Source organism: Bombus bifarius, unplaced genomic scaffold (genome assembly GCF_011952205.1).
Source record: "Bombus bifarius isolate JDL3187 unplaced genomic scaffold, Bbif_JDL3187 scf7180000008263, whole genome shotgun sequence".
NCBI classification, from domain to species: Eukaryota; Metazoa; Arthropoda; class Insecta; order Hymenoptera; family Apidae; genus Bombus; species Bombus bifarius.
In genome coordinates, this window is record NW_022884549.1 from 390,469 (window position 1) to 408,450 (window position 17,982).

Genomic DNA, 17,982 nt, shown 5'->3' on the forward strand with positions numbered 1-17,982 from the left:
CCATTTAATAAAATGGAAATAGATGTAAAGAACAGAGATGGCTGGCTTTACCTATGAAGCGAGTATTTACAAGTTTTTAGGAACCTGCGGTATTACTCTACCGCTCTTCTTATACATAAATCATTGTCTTGCTTTGGAAATATAAACTTTTGTTTCTAAATGAAGATACGCTGAACGAACCCAACTGATTGACTTGACCCAAATTTTACATTTATATATACACTTAATGGAAAAAGCGATAAAAATAGGGAGGAGGGGGAGAATAATGGAAGAATTCAGTTAAATTATTTTTCGAACAGAAATACATTGGCTACTTTTTATACCGACTTCGGAAAATAAGAAAGGTATCTACGTTCGACACGTGTATCTTTTTCTTTTTGTACGTTTTTAGCTACTCGAATAAAATTCTAATCGTTCACCTGTCTCTCAATTTCAACGTTAGAATTGGAAATGTCAGCGTGTACGAATGCTTTTTAACTGAGCATTGATTCTGCACTGTCTCCGTGAAACAATTTTCATCGGTAAGAGAAGCTCCTGTTTCGGAGAGAGATACAAACATCAAGAACGACGTTGCGAGAGGCAGATAAAAAAAGAAAATCGTGGCTTTAAAAATTTTGCTACGGAAACCGTGACTAAAATTCGGCGTTAATTTTGAAGAACTACGCTCGTCTTTATTTCGATAATCGACTATTTCATTGTCAGCGCTTCAAGTATCGCGCGATAAATCGCTTAACCTGCCTTTACGAAACGCAGTTCCATCAACTTTTTTTCTGTCAACATCGCGGAAGAAAACATGGTGACTAGTTCTTGGAGATACGTTAAAAAATTGCGCGACCATGGACAAATTGGCTTGTCAAATTTCGAGCGGCGAAAGAAAAAAAGAAACAGGAAAATCGAACGACATTTGACGGAAATGCGATTCGGAATACGAAAGTTCGGATGAACGCAATCGACGATGTACGTCGGAAATCCTAGAAGCGACTGAAATCCCGCGGAAATAGACGCCTACGTGGCGAACCGCGGCGCGGTGTGACACTGACGATCGACGTGTGCAACGCGTTCGTATCTTCGAGTCTTTTTGCCATCCGGCAATTCAACCGCAAAAAATGCATCGCAAGGGAAATGCCACTTACGACTTTTGCGACTGCCAATGACATTTTTCTTTTTGGAGACCAGGCTTTCTCTCACCAAGCCAAAGATCTTTATGGAAATTAACGATACTTCCAGTAAGCTGTCGCTAATTGAAGCTTAAGCCGTTTTAATAAAATAGCTATATTTTATTTGGAAGAAAGTTATTTAATAACTTTATTTGTTCTTTTATATTCGCGAATAAAGAAACTATCGCGTCTCTTTTATGAGATCCAGTCACATTTATAGTATACCAGAGCGTCGATTAGTACGAGTATTTTCACATAGCAACTAACGTGGGTGGTCCTTCTTAGCTTTCGCCTTTGATCGAATTTCCATCAGTTTGTACAAGAAGAAAAGGGAAAGTATTCCCGTAACGATACCGATTGATCGGGAATTTTCTTGTCGAAAGTTTCGTTCGTAAGCGGTTCTGTGACGGATTTAAGAAATGTGAATCTGAAAGATACCGCAGTCTGTATGTCATGGTGTATGCAACGACAGAATTTCCACGATCTCGTCCGTGGTTTCAAAAACGTTTTTATTATTTTACGTTTCGAACTTACATTTTTGTGGTTCGATTTTACCCTATAGACTATAACGGTCTCTACTCCATTGAAATTCTTCGAAACTTTGAAATTCAATATGGAAGCCACGAATACCGTTATTTTTTAATCTTCCTTCTTCTCTAAACATTATTCTCGCAAGAAAGAGCAAATGCTTTAGCAGCTCGGTATATATATATGTGATCATTTTTATTTATACACATATATATAATAACTTATCATTTTTGCAAGAGAAAAAACTGATAGAAAATATTTAAATTCTCGAATTTGGTAGATTTATTTTAAGACTGTTTTATCGTCGGACAGCTTTTGCTACTACATTTGAAATGTTATAACGTACTTATATGTGAGTTGAAAGAAAATGTCAAGCAAATAGCACGAAAAAAGTTCAAGGAACTCGAGTTGTAGAGCGTATCTTTTGTGGGACGTCTTTGAGTAATTGATGAACTACCTAAGTGGTCCTGTAAAAAGCCTGTCGCAAAGCAAAATGGCTACAACACGGCAGGATGGTAGCCTTCGGAATTATTATCCGATCTAGTTTCCACTTTCTTATTTTATGATACTGGAAACAATATATTTTAATGTTTATTTATGTATAAACCACTTAAAAAATAAATAAAATTATCGAGCAATGAAACAATTTAGGGTGAGATTGTTCAACATCGCTTTAACGCGAATGAAATTTTGATAAAGTTTGACAATCCGTCACGTCATGAATATATAACGTGACACATTGCCGATCGACGTAATTTAAAATCTATTTTCGAAAGGAGAAATTAGCGGTAGCTCGATACGCCAAGGTTTAATAGAACCAAGTATCTATCGGATTTCTAGAAACAACGATAGATCAAAATTCTTTCCTGTAGTTTTCGTTTGGTTCGGATTCTTTGAATACTTGATGCTGTTCGACCGCTTTGGAGACTCGCGGAAATAGACTACATAACGCCAAACGATCGATAGATAATCTACAAATATACGTTCTGCATCTCTATTCGGTTACCAAATTTATTATCAGCCACTATCCTTTTTCCTCTTTTATTTGATTTTAATCGATCATCTACTTCGTTCAAATGTTGGTTTTATCATCGTCCGAAACGGTTGTGTTTCCGATTCTTCTTTAGTAAAAACCAAAGATTAAATATGGAAGATAGCCCGCATCGTTCTATTCGACTATCGTTGACCTATAAACGTTTATGAGAACTATGCGAAATTTTGAAGAAGTCACTTTGCTAGAAATATTATTTAATCAATACGTCAGACGAGATATATTAAAGTTTTATAACGGTGCAATAAGCCGCGCCGGCAGCTTATACAAGGTATCAAGTATCTCGTCGCGATGTTAATAAACGAGGGGGAACAGGCTCGCGACACTCGATGGAACAAGCTAGCGTTCAAAAGTTTTACGAAATAAGGAAAAATGATAAAACTTTTGAACGCAGCCGACAGTTCCCGGTTTCACCGGCACGCCATATTGTTCACACGCTAAAAGCCGAGACATTTTCCTAGCTTGTATTTTCCCATATTTCCTGGTTACAACGGCGATATACGTCGCAGCTTTACGACGGAAAAGTCGCGATGCCCGGCGCTTCTTCCGCTAAACGAAGACATCCCGATCCAATTTCGTCGACCGGTTACGCGATTCTCTTCGAACTCGAATACCGTCAATTTTCTGCTAATATTCGCTCCTCGGTCTGTTGATTTGTTTTATCGAAACGTCTGGTTTCTTCCGTTCTATGTATTCGCGAAAATTGCCATTCGCCAAATGTTCCTGGAGATTGCCAGTGTTGCCAAAACACTGTAATCCAATGAAAACGTTTAGCGGAATGTCGTCGTTACTTGCTCTCTGCGTAAGGTAAAAATGGCGTGGCGTTGACTCTAAGACGCGTTATATTCACCAATAGCTCGATGATATCACGCGAAAAGAAGCGAACGCCGAGTATCGACAAAATTTATCGAATCTACTAATCGATTAAAGCATCAGGTTCAGACTCTTATGCGTTTTAACCGCGTCATTGGTGGTCTTCTTGCTTCGAATGCCGGAGTTGTTGCACGTAAAAAGTCACATCAGTCAGGTTATTTTTGCGCCAAGTTTCGTCGTTCGACGAGGCTTCTTATACGATCGTACATTGTGGGTCGTACCAGTCGTGGGTATACGATAAGAAGGCGGGATCATTCGTTTCTAGGTCAGTCGTTTCGAAAGGGTCAGTCGTCGTAAAATATAACCGGAGTACCGAGATTTCAGGACTCCGTGCTTGATGACCCTACTACGAAACCCGAATATGTAATACCTTGCTTTTGACATATTCCTGACGTATAAGAAACGTGGCACGTCAAAGAAATTATCAATCCGTACTGCCGTAGAAGCTAGGTTATCGAACGACTCTCATCTCGAACAAATCGGTTTCCGAACATGTTTCTTGGAAAAAAAGACGCATCGGTTTCCAAACAGAACTTCGATTTCCGAACTTCGCGTGCCGTCGTTGGAGAGTATCGACGTATTCTTAATCGTGTCGTATACGACGTTTAAACGATCTCTATCTTGTAAAGTCTAAACATTAGCCAGCTAAACGTTACGCTTTGTACTCGCTTCTTTTACCACTCTGTTGTTCTTTACGGAATTGACTGGCACGGAAGTGAGTTCTTCCCCTTCGTGGACTATATCGCTTTTATTACGACGAGAGATTTTCGCACCGCCATCCTCCTAATAATTCATCACGCTCCCCTTGTTTCCTGCTCCCCTGGAGGTCATCGATACGCTAGATTGTTATGTAACAGAGATTTCTCCTGCCGAAATTTGTCACGTAACGTTGCGAAGATTGAAATCGTTCTTCGATCAAATTATAACGTCCACGTGATCAACGCGCCGCGTTTTTGGTTTTCGTTCCGTTCGTTGGAGCGCGCTTATTTTGTACCGTGTCGAAGGAAATTGCGACAAGGTAAAACACCGTTTTAAACAATTTGAACGAAACGTTTTTACCGATGTAACGATAACGATCGAAATTATCAGCCGCTGCTTCCCCTCTGATAACAGCGAATTTACATTTTAAAGTATCATCGCGGTAAACTATTATGCAAAAAGGTCGTGATGCAAAAAGTTTTCGATATTGCTCGTAAATAAATTTTGTAATTTAAAATATGTAGGGCAACAGTGTAGTAGCTTATAAATTTTGCGGGTTATACAAGGAAACCTTGCGAGTCTGGAAGATCATCTTCTACGGCTCTTGCAACCTCTACGCGGATACTGTCACTCTAGTTACAATCTAGGTACTGTGCTCCAACACACTGCCCCATCTTAACAAATCTCCAAACTTCTACCAGCCATCTCACTTTCGCGGAATTACTCGTGATCAAAACTGTTAAACGAGATATGCCACTAATAACAACGTTCTCGGATTCCTCTTTAAAATTTAAAAGATCCTGAAAATTTCCTTCTTCCACTTGAATACCGTGATTGCCAGGGAAATATTTTTCTCGAAATTATTTACGTCCAACTTTTACGACTAGCAAACACAACCGATATAGATTAAATCGATCGTGTTTGTGTCTCAAGGAATTATATGGCATTATATGGCAATTGGTACTGTTGCCCACGATATTCTGATATCGAAACTATCGTCGATGGGTATTTGCGTCCGATTGCTTGTCTTGGCTCTCGAGCTACCTATTTGACCAGTTTGACCTGTTAGACAGATTGTGCGCGTTGTTGGCTCGTACTTGGCCCCAATTGACGTAACTCCTCATGTTCCTTAAGCATCGTATCTGGATTCTTTTCTCTTTATCCTATTTATCAACCTATTTCTACCGTTTGTCGGTGACCTAAAGATTTTCAAACGGATATCGTGCCTTCGTAATTGTATTTTGTAGCAACGTGATCTTTGTAACTCGAAGCGTTCGTGCGACATAAATGGTTTGACACCTATAGAAAGAGCTATTGTATACGTTCTTCGGGGAATATACGTTGAATACTGCAGCCTACTTAAGCTCGTAAAAACCATATCCCTGCTAAATCTGCTGGATCGTTCGAGTCAACGAGGATTTTGGCGGATTTATTATTCCTTTTTGAAGATTACTAGTAGCGTTACTCGTTGCCTGCAACTTTTTTAGTCGTTACATCTCCATGACCCCACCGGATCTTTTAGGTTCACGCATTTCTCGCCATTTTTCTCCCATCACGCTACTCATACTCATTGGTTAATTCGCAGCCTGCGTTTAGATTATTTTGGTACTAGGATCTGTAGCTTCGGAAATTCCGATCGAGAAATCTTGTAAAGTATGCGACTCGTTCGTCGTATACGTGCTTGCGTTCAATGTAAACGTTCTGCGTTTAAACTTATGCGCACCATTTATCATCATCGCCTGTAATAATAAAGACGGTATATACAGTATACATGTATATTTTCCATGCGATCACCAAGTATGAAACGGGCTGTCCAATCGAGAAACTCATTGGAAAAAAATAAAGGAAGAACGTGATGATCGATTGGTTCGAAGCGATAGGTAGCGATAGTCGGTAGTTGATCATTCAGCCTATTGACGGACGATTCGAATAATCGAGAGTTTGGTTAATAGATATTCCGATAATTGACATTCCATGGATATTGTGCGGAAATTTCTGCGGTGTACAGACGAAATGATTAAACGCAGAAGTTCGTCAAGGCGAACGGTTCGATCGCATGAACGAACTAACGACGCGTTTGTCGTGGCTATTGTCGTTACAAAAGAGAAAAAAAAACGACAATTATTTTCCAAACGAATTATCTTCGATGCTTATTTCCGGAGAAGTTCTTCGGCCGTATTCTATTCCGTTCGAACGAATCATCGAGAAGCAAGAAATCCCTCGGTTCTCCTAGAGGGTGGATTCTTCTGGAATGAAAGAACGCGGCCGAGATGGCTTTTCCGGTGACTCGTACGAGCTGGGAATGGCGCAAATAATTTACCAAGTAATCGTAAAAGCGTGGATCTGGCCGACAAATAAATAGAAGGGGTTAATTTTCGAGTGTTCGTTCGATCTAGGTGGAGGCCTAGGCGAGTTTATTACGGTAAATATCTTTAAGGGATCGTATATTATATCTGTCACGACGCCCTTTCCCTTTTTCCCGCGTCCCCTAACCCTTTTAACCTGATAAATGTATTTCGTGAGGTTCTACGAGGGTGCCGACATCTCGATGCAATTTCCAAGATAAATATTCCCATCCTAAATGCTGTGGCCTGGTAATTTACTTTTTCGCTTGATTTCGTATTAAAGGCGAATAGTTGACAAAACAAATGTGCCTACTGTAATATCTTTTTGCTGTCAATCAAATCTACCAAAGCGTCCTATCTATCATCCCTTTCTTTGAGAATTGTTCGCGTACTTTAATACCCGCATCACGCGTATTTCAAATATCTTCAACAAACTATTTATCCGAATATATCGGAGCCTCGCTGTCGCGTAAATTAATACAAATCGTTGAAAATCTTTATTATTGTCTGACATTATACAAATAAAGAATTAAAAAAATACTTTTGCTAGTAGCTAGGAGATGCTTCCTCGTGCAAGTTCAAATACTAAAATTCTTATTCAAAATTGTCGATTAATTACCGAAGGAAAAACAATGCGATTGAAACGAATATAGGAATCGTTTCTATGACCGTATCGCTATAATCCTATAAATGTAAATGGGAATGAAATGGAAAATAAATAAATGTAAATGTAAGTCAAAGCTCGATATCTGGTTTTGAAGCGCGCGGATTATACGAGATTAATACCACGAAAAGAAATAGAAGGGTTGATATCCCCTTCATGGAGACAATCAAGTTAATTAACACTTTAATGGCGACACGACGCGCATACTATATTAAACAAGCCGCGCGTCCTTGCGGCGATTAAAGTATTATCGTTAACACTTTCAACTTTTGCTATCTTTATGAAATAAGGAGCTGCCTGTGGCGAAACTGAGGCGTATTTGCAAAACTACCATAGTCTCGGTGAAACGTGCCACGGTAAATTGATGCGTTGATCGATAAGACCTTCGGCGTCCTGTTTTGATCGAATAAACGTAATCGTTCGAATAATTAAAACACGGAAATCGTTACTTTCTGCAAGAGTTAACGCAATGGGATAACGTAAATATTATTATAGCGTGAGTTAGCGAGGATCGAACGGAAAAATATAATATTCGGATTAAAGGGGCGGCGCATGCGAATATTCTGCAACACGTTTCTACGGTCGGTCGTAATTTTTGTCGTTCGGTGATTGATTAATTCGTCTGGCTGAGCAGTATTTTCCCTCTTAAATCTGACCGTACGCCGTGACACGGCGATCAGGAACGAGAGGGATACTTTGTAGGCATTTCAAAACGGTTAATCAACGTAGCTGTCGCGAGTACGAAGCGAGGAAATGTTTCGCGCGAATTCCGGCTGATCGATCTCGTACGGAAACCGAACAAATAGAAAGATATCGAAACATCGAAACTGTGATATAGGAAGATAAGGTGCTCTAATAAGATTTTCCTCGTCATTTTTTGTACCAAGAAACGAAATTGCTCGTGAGAAGTCGCTTGATGGTTTTTTCTTGAAGGGTCGGTTTCGTTAACGGCTGAATTGCGTTCGATATGTGACTTTAAAAAAGGAACTTACTTACATCGTTACGAGCAACGTTCTTCTCTGTGCGTACGATTTTCATGGAAACAACGTTGTTATACAAATGTTATTATACAGGGTAGTTGGTAACTGGTGGTACAAGCGAAAAGGGGGTGATTCTACGCGAAAAAAGAAATCAAAAATATAGAATAAAAATTTTTTTTTAATACCAGTTACCAGTTACCAGTTTACCAGTTACCAACCTCCCTGTATAAATTATCGTTAACGACGAATTGAAATTTTAATTACAAGCGTTTCGATTCGGCAAGAAAGACGATATGTAATTAAAACGCTGATCGATATTTTCAATTGTATTAAGCCGATTTCGGTTCGATGCAAGATAAAATTCTACGTACGTACGTATTTCGTGTTTCCGTAGGACCAAAATATTTAAGACGTAGGTAGATATAAAATGCCAAGTAACGACTTATTTTCGAAGGAACTGCTGCGCTAGTTGCACATATAAGTGCATATGTTACGCACATATACGCATCTGTATTATCGTACATGTATAGGAGGATATAACATGCACGAAGGTCCAACGAATCTTTCGAGACGACTATTTCCGGTAAAATGCGTTCATCCGATTTTATGGCAGATGTACGCGTCCGTACACGCAGTTACCTGCACTCGTGCGAACGGGATCGTATTTGCCGCAGTGCAGGAACACCAGGAACAGGATAGTTATGCGCCAGCCGTCCCACGGTGTACTTTCGAGCCACTCGGCTCCGCGAGGACCATTCGGTTATTCATGCGTTCCGGAGCGATTGGTAGGGCTCGTTGCTTCGTCCGAATTACGCGTATAAATTGCGCAGTTTCCGAATCCTGCAATACGCCGTTACACTTGCAATAAACTTTTTCCCGTTCGACGACTTTATCCGTTGTTCTTGCGACGATCGAAGCGCTTCGCTCGACGTAAGGATGTTAATCATAAAGGACGGAGAATACGTTCGGCCTTCGATGTTCTTGACAAAACGTTCTCATACAACGATACTAGGATGCTTGGCGTTTCGACTCGTCGACAAAGTTGCCACTATTATTCAAAGATTTTTCGAAGATTACGTCAGTAGGAAGTCGATAGATTCGGCGTGCGCGACCCCGTTTCCAATTTTTCACCGTTGCTTAGAGTTTTCCCAAAAATTTGTTGCCATTTGACTGATACGTATTTTGCTTACTGGTAAAAGTTGCCTAAAAAACATCGACATGTACCACACTGCGTTCTCAAATTTTCCACGCAACGCTGAAAGGCTTTGCCTTTGTGGTACTCGGATATTTTTGACTTTAAAACTCGATGATAACGCCACGGAATCTGGGCTTCAATTTTTTAGAGCGACTTTATCGATTCCATGCCTGCGAATATTTTTCAACGCCGTAGAATTGCTGACAATGTTATTAAAGTATAGTTACTGGTGCATGTACACATGGTTGCAAGTATATTATCGCTCGCTACTTCCCTTTGACGCGATCTAATTTTAATAAATGCGACTAGCGGCCGAGCGAGAAAATTATTTTTCACGAGTCCGAAGGGTTGCGCGCCGCCGGTTACCTTGCGTAATTACAGGGCACAACAAAGTAAAACGGTCAAAAAGAAAAGAACAAAAAAGGGGATTAAAAAGAAAATCCATGCACGCGATAAAAGTAGAAACGCTATACCTGGCGTAAAATACGTAAATGGGAGGAAACACGAAAAAGGACGAAGCATCGACGAGAGTTATTCGCAAGATCTGTTTCGCGATACAGTCGACCCTTCTATAACACGGTTAATTCGTTCGCCGTTGTATCGAAACCTTGTTAAGCGAAATCAAAACCGCGCGGTGGAAACGTTCGTGCTATACGAGGATGGTCCAAATTTATTAAATCGTACGCTATATGGAGTCCTGTCGTAATTTTTGCACCGTGTTATATCGAAACCGTGTTTTCAGAGTACCGTGGTATAAGAGAGTCGAGCGTATTTGATATGTGTTCTCGAATCGATACTTGCGAAAAATCTGGCTACGAAGCGACATATCGAAACCTTCGATCGCGTCGTTAGCTCGCTATCGTCTATAAAATACAGTTCCAAGGATTCGCTTCTGAAAATCGCAATCTTTTTTACAATTTTTTTTACGTTTTTGGTTTCAGAAGAAGCTGTGCACAGTACTCGCTTAATCGAAACCGATACTTTTCAAGAATGGCTGACGCAACAAGATTCGAATCCTTACTTTGATACGTCGGTTCCGTCGAACATGACGGGTCTGGTTGGGAAAACCATCCAGCTCGTTTGTAGAGTGAAAAACCTCGGAAACAGAACCGTAAGTACCTTTGGTTATTGACTCGTTAACTTAGAATTATTAGACTTAACGTTGCGTTTTAACGGAATAGGTAAATAAACAACAAAAAAAGATCGTGACGATAGTTACGAGCACGTAGTCGATGATTAAAGACAATCTCGTCCAAATCGATTTCCCAGAGAATGCACGCTTTTCTTATCGTATTTCGAGAGCTTATAAATCTTCCGCCTTTGCTCTACTTTTACCTTTCAGAAATAAACCTGACGCTTGTTTTCCATCTTTGTACTTGTACGATCGATATACCGACGTATAAATGTCTCGAGTTGTTCAAGCAACGACGTAGATATCGTGATTATCGAAAAGTCAGAATTAGCGTCAAAGGCGCACACGCGTATGATTCTGACAGCGGGGGTAACGCAACGTTTCAAACGCAAGGGCCGGTTCACGAAATCGGCATGTATAACCAGCCAGTCGATAAACGAGACGTCAAACATCACGCGTGCTGGGTCGACCGATTTGTTTGCGTGGCACGCGTACGGTCCCAAGAGTGGCATGAAATCGGCTAAAACGTCAACATTTCGCTGATAGTGGTCGAATGGAACGCTTCGTAGCGTCGAATTAATCCGCGAATTACGGTGTCGCGAAGGGATCGTGAAACGTTTCTAAACGATTGTTTGCGCAATTCCGTTTGTCGTCAGAGATCGACAGAGATGAATTTACCACATCGAAAGGCGGCTCGTTATTCCAGTTACGTTTCATCGGACCGAATTTCAATTTGCGCTATTGCGACCTGAATTAGACGGATAATCTTAGAAAATTCTTCGCTGTTGATTACTTGCGAATTGCGGTGAAATAATCGATCGATGTTCAATGCGCGTACGATGCGTCTTACGCATTTATCGATCGATCAAGTTTATTAACCGGAAGAAGAGGAAACGCGTTTGTAGACCGTTACAAATCGGACGAATGCAGCGTGTTACGTTTTTCGTCTGCAATTTCATCCGTATGCAAAACGCGTGTGTATAGCGTATAACCGCAACAAGACTACGTACGTGCGTATTGACTAGTACGTTTCGACGATATCGTACAATTACGTCCATGTAACGACGACACGAGTAAAGTCGAGATTTTTCAACCCGGCAAAGTTACACGTGGAAACTGATTGATTAAAAGACGATATTCCGAGGAGAAAAGTTTACTTGGCACCGCTTCGCTTTCCGTCGTGCTTCAAAAACTGTATTTACCTTAAAAATTGGTCTCTTTTGCTGAATACACGAAGGTTCGCACATGCGACGTTTCCAAAGCAGGTGCAAACACTTCTGTTGAAAACTCCGGAGTTAATCCGAAGCGAAGAACGTCGTAGCTTCGACTCACGATATTTGTTTGAGAGCAAACACACGTCGATGTGTACGACGTATACGTTAGAAAGAGCGAATACATAGTTGATTTTATTCACATCGTAAATGCCGCGTCTAAAGTCTAGAGTGGACGAAGCAGTTTGTATCTATTCATTTCCATATCGTTTGCGTGCCGATATAAATTATGTATTACATGTGTACATAGTTACTTTTTTATTTAATCGCATAACACGTATTAATTTATAAATGGGTCTAGATAAACGAATTTTCGAGCTGCGCACACTATATTACCGTACCGCATAGCGTATCTCTCAATTCCGCTAATGCACGTTAATTACTAATTACACGTATGTTGAATATAATATTTCAAAATTAAAATTAAAGAGCAGGAAGTTTGAGGAACACGAAGAATAATTTCTTGTAATATTGTACGGAATAAAGATACTTATCTTTTTATCGATATGGGCGTAACAGATTTAGAAACATTACATGAAATCTAAACGTAATTTCAGTTTTATAAAGTCGGTTTCAGACGGTTACTAGGAAATTCATGTATTTACGTAATGGTAACCTTAAGTTGTATAACAGTATTCGTAGTAAATGATGAAATATGTACGAGCTTGGCGTGTCTTTTGCGCTGCTACACTTACGTTGGCAGCCAGATGATTTCCTATTCCAAAACCCATGCGAATTCTATCTATTTCGTCCAACGTTATAACGCTTAATAACTCGAATATATTTTTGTTCCTAATTTCGTAATTTTATATATTTTCATAAAGTCTCCGGTGTCCTGCTTGAGTTCGTAACCGAGATTTCGTAATCGCCGTAAAATAAAAGAATCAACTGGAATCGAAATAGCGTTGGTAGGAAGGAAGAACGAAATACGTAGATCGTCAGCTTCCATTCGTAAATCATAAAGCGTTAAACGAGCGCTATCGGTTCGTTTGTACGTCGGATATTACAGGGAGATAGGAAATAGGGTCGGATGCAAAATCGCGTGCGGATCGCGTACAGAGATTTGTGACGATTGCTCCGGCCGCAGATCAAATGACCAAGCGTAATCTATTAAATTAATTTTTATAATTTAATAAAGCAGTCGCTAAGGTCGATTCATCCTTCGAAAGGGAAATAACTCGAGTACCAACGTTATCGACTAGATTTCGTTCCGATCAACGGTACGGAGAAGCTCGCGGCGTCAACCGAACTTGCCCTACGTCATCTTGCACACTCCTCGTTGAAACTTTATCGATTTGCTTATCCCATATCCGAATAAGAATCATCTTGGAATATTTTTACAATTTTCCGTATACCTGTTATCGTGGCTAATTGTGGATATTGCCATGACAAATTTTGCGCAGTAACAAGCTTTTATACCACTGTCTACTACTTTGTATTCGACGATTCAGATGGGAAGTAAAGTATTCCACGACGTATTTAAAAAATCAGCTTGCTTCTCCGCTCCTTACTCTCGATAATATACTGTTCCGTAAAAAATAGAATAATGGTTATGACGGTATGTTTCTAGCAAGCAAAATATCGGTACAACTATACGGTGTGCCGTTAAATTTTCATTAGGAAAGATAACATTTACGACGTAACTTTCGAGGTAATGCAAATACAGTAGTTCTCCTTTATTCCGTTGTAATAAACCGGCGAAAGTATATAAGCCTGTAACGAATTCCGAAAGGATAGAGGTAATTGTAAAAACTTTAAAGCTAAAAATGTATCCTACGAGTTCGAGACTCGGCTGTGACACGGTGATTCTGGCAATCAGGTTTATACAGCCGAAAGCATCGTGTCCACGCGATACGTTAGTTGCGAGCGAAGAATGAATGACTAACGAGGAGCGTGGGCAATTCGTGGGAAAACGTCGCAAAAATGACGAAAGTTACTTTAACTCGTGCGCTAGGTAACCCATTTGAAGTAAACGTACTTTGCTCGTGAATTAAACAAACACGGAGAGAACAGTTTCACTCGTACGTTAGTCGTAAAAGGATTGATTCGTAAGTGACGCGAACCAACGAATCGCGCGAGATTAACGACGTAGCCTGCCGCTGATAGAAAATAGAACGATTCCGTAAAGTAAACGATGGATTGTATCTATAAAGAAGGAATGACGTGTAAGCTTAACGGCTTTGGGCTGAAAAGTAATGGTGTAACAGCGCGAGCAGGTGCTAGAGGGAGGAAAAGGGGAGAAGCAGAAGTTGTACGATCCAATGTTATAAAAAAGGGTGCGCAACCGGTAATAAGCCGATGTCGAAAGATGTCAAGCGAAATATAATGCAACGTGCTTCGCATCCCGCATTATCTTTGGATACGACTTTTTAACGCTGCCACTGTCTCGCTCGTAAAGCCTTGAAAAACGACTTGTTCGAAAGAAATTCGAGCAAGGTGCGCGTCGCAGAAAACTTTCTTACGCGATATCGAGTTAATTTTCTTCTTCGAACCGTCGAATCGTAAAAATCCAAGGAATCGCTGCCTTTACAACTTTTTCTTTCAATTTTTACGAAATTGTTACTGAATCTTTAAACGTATCATCGGAGAGTGTTAAACGGTAAGTGAAGCGAAGGAAAAATGCAAAGGAAATTAACTCGCGCTATGTAGCGAAGCGTGTCTGGGAAAAATGAATATACGTAGGATATATCTTTTGTTAGAAAAAATGGTGAATATACACGTACGTAAGTACGTTTCGCCGTATGGTTTTGTCGATACTCGTGTGGCAATGTTTACGATGTCGCGGCCTGGAAAAAGCACGTAAGCGGATCGTTTCGCGTGTAATCATTTTTGAATTTTAGGAGGCCCATTAATCTCCGGAACGTGGTTCGTTCGACTTTTGTCGCGTGCACAGTTTGGCGCGGGTTAGATTAGCTTAGCCAACCGTTCCAAATGAAAACACAGTGGCTAAGAGCGCACCTGTTTTCTTTCTTTTTCGTACGTTTATACTCGGTCCCGTAACCTACCTACCCCAAAAATGAACAGACTAATATCACGATAATATAATCGAGGTTAGCGATGAAATAGCGGTATGCTTTTAGTCGAGCGTACAACGATGTTTACGTTTATTCACTGGCGATGTAACTTTGCTAAGAACAATCGCGCTAATTAGATTTGTTTCCTATGGTCAATGTGGATACTGTGATAAAAGGAATATGTACGCGTTATTTGTCAGGCGTATTTCCTTCCTCGCGAAGGACGAAGAGAACGAGGAACCTCGTAGCGTAATCGCTACTTATTTTAAGCGTTGAGGAAAACGTTTAAGAAATATTCGTTTCGTTGATTTTAGGTTTCGTGGGTAAGGCATCGAGATATTCACCTGCTGACGATCGGTCGGTACACTTACACGAGCGATCAACGTTTCGAGGCGATGCATACGCCGCACACGGAAGAATGGACATTAAGGATACGATATCCTCAGAAGAAGGATTCTGGTATTTACGAGTGCCAAATATCCACAACTCCTCCCATCGGATACTCTGTTCATCTCAACGTGGTCGGTAAGATACCCTTTAACCCGGATAGAACTCTGTTACTCTAATTAAATTACCATCGCGAATTACTCGAACCAACTTCTTCCATGCTGGTCCGCTTAAATCGAATAACTTTTCTCGCAAACGTTTTCTACGTGACACTAATGCATAGAATTGCTTACCCAGCGCACAGGCGCGCGGCTACGTACAAAAGTTTGACTCGCATCACGTCGTAAGCAAACCTCGAGGACGAAAACTCGGATAGAGGTGAGCTCGGTTTTCTCGTTTTAACGAACGACGCGAGGTGTTGCGGGCGAAATTACTGCGCGAATATCGTAACTTAAGGGCAGACTTATCGTCCCAGACTTTGTAACCAAACAGATATCGCGGCAATCGCGTACGTATCGGCGGCTTAATCGTACACGCGACGACGGTTACATGAAAGGAAACGCGTTATTATTCTAGCAACGTAATTATACGAGCTAGTAAGAGCGTGTATCGAGCGACGTTCAAGCAACGCGACGAGAAGGGAGGGATAGAGGATATGGAATCTTCCGCAGGTATAAACACCGTAATGACAATGCGGAAACATCGTCCAACCTACACTCTGATGCTGTCTGACGAAACCATCTATTAATTTGGAGGAAATTTTCCCTGGTGGATCGTGACATAGTTGTAATTATTTGCTCGCAATCATTGTCATCGAACCGAAGAATTTTACGGCAAGTCGTTTCTTTCTTACAAGCTAGATTAATCTTTATAGCAGATATCGTGTTTGATGGAACGAAAGATCACCCCGATATTCTTATAGTCACTCGAACGCGTGAAATATGTAAAGATTCTGGACAAAGTGTATGTTCGGGCTGCAAAATTTGTTATCCGAATGCGTCTTTTCAAGGGTGTTTTGGGTCGCTGAAGCCGGAAACGAGGGTCGTTTGTCATAGAAACGAACGGTGTTGAAAATTCCGCCGTACGAATATTTGGCCGGAGAAAATCTTAATCGTAGAAATCCGCGCAAGACTACGATCATACAGAGCGATAAACGGTAAAGAAAGCAATGTTCCGTCGCTTGGATCACGATCTAATCGGCACGATCGAACCTGATCCGTTACTCGCGATTCACATACGTCAAATGTATACGGAACAAAGCATACACGGTAGGTTAAGAGTATCAAATTGTAAAAAGCGACCCTGATTTTCGGCTTCAGCGACCTCAAAAACCCCTAACAACCCCCTGTCGCTCTGGTCGATTATTTTGCAGTCTGGATGCATTTATTTACGTTTGTTACAATTACAAGCGCAATGTACTTTCATAATTGATCCTAAACATCTCCCGTTCTGAAAGATCGTGGAATCGATTATCGCTTAAAATTATTGCAAACGATAATTTATTTCTAGCTACAAATCGGAAATCTCATCTTGATTACTTTCTGTACAACTCAAGTGACTACCGAATGATAGTTTCTGCAAGGAATGTATGTACCACTAGAGACGAAAGTTTTGCAAAGGAATGCAAGTTCTGTAAGGACATTTGGGGATTGTAAATTAGCACGCTAACGTTCGTTACATGTTCTGTGTTTTCGTCTTTAAGAAGAATTACCTGAACGTAGCTAATTCGAACGACACCGAAAAGTATCGTAGGTTCTTCGGCTTCTTCGTGATAAACGAAAGGCACAAGAGTCAAAGGTCGGAAGGAAAGTAGCGAAAACTAAAAGAAGAAGAAGTGGAGGTAATGGTTGATCCGATAGAATGGATAGAGTGGATAGGAAGGAAAGAATATCAAGAGAGGATTCTGGCGATTTTTCCTCTTTCCTTTCTTTTCACGAGCAGTAGGTTCATTAGCCTCGACGATAATTGTCCCGCTGCGTGACTCGCCTTTGCAAAACATCGTTCGATACTCGACGTCCGAAAGAGTCTTCCTGCTATTTCCTTGTCCTCGTCAGGTGGAAGTCGTGAAACTCGTAAGAGCGGTAAGTCCTAAGATATACGGATCCGTGTAACGCTAGAAACAATCGCTTGATTTCTTTTTTCTTTTGTTCGGTCTGCGGGATTTTAACCTGTAGCAACCGGTCGAGGTCCGATAATAGCCGGTGACGTTGATCGATCGCCAACCCTGGAGATCGAACCGGATATACCGATGATCAGGGAACAAAACGTAGCCTAGTGGAAACGAAAAGAATCGCGTACATATACGTATACGCATGTAGATCGTTATCGATCCGGCTGGATACGATGGAATTTAAGTGTCTGGCGATCTGTCGCGGTTATAGCGTTACAGTTCCGATTCTTCCAACTTATAGGAAATCCTATGAAATCGAATCGCGAAAATAAGGTCGATAGAAATTGTAAACTTTCCTCGTTTCCTTGTAACGTTTAAGAAAAGCTCTCTCTCCCTCGCGAATTTCTAGTCGTAGAAGATACATATTCCGCGAATGGAATCGTAAAGTACAGAAACAAAGTCGAACGAAAAAATAACTATAATCAGTCGCGAAATGGAAACCGTGGATACGAGTTGGATCGAGATAGTCTGCGTAGTTTTAAGAATATTCGTTGCTTCGTGCTTGCTGGTAGAAAG

The 17,982-nt window shown here is 40.7% G+C and overlaps 1 protein-coding gene across 2 annotated transcripts in view; it reads left to right on the top strand.

Annotated features, from left to right (window-relative positions):
• LOC117211882 (zwei Ig domain protein zig-8-like) overlaps positions 1–17,982 on the top strand; it is a 58,268-nt gene that overhangs the window by 21,564 nt on the left and 18,722 nt on the right. For both annotated transcript variants that reach the window (XM_033456166.1, XM_033456167.1), the window contains exons 3-4: positions 10,434–10,603; positions 15,224–15,434. In XM_033456166.1, coding sequence (XP_033312057.1) covers positions 10,434–10,603; positions 15,224–15,434 — 381 coding nt within the window. The remainder of the gene's footprint in view (positions 1–10,433; positions 10,604–15,223; positions 15,435–17,982) is intronic.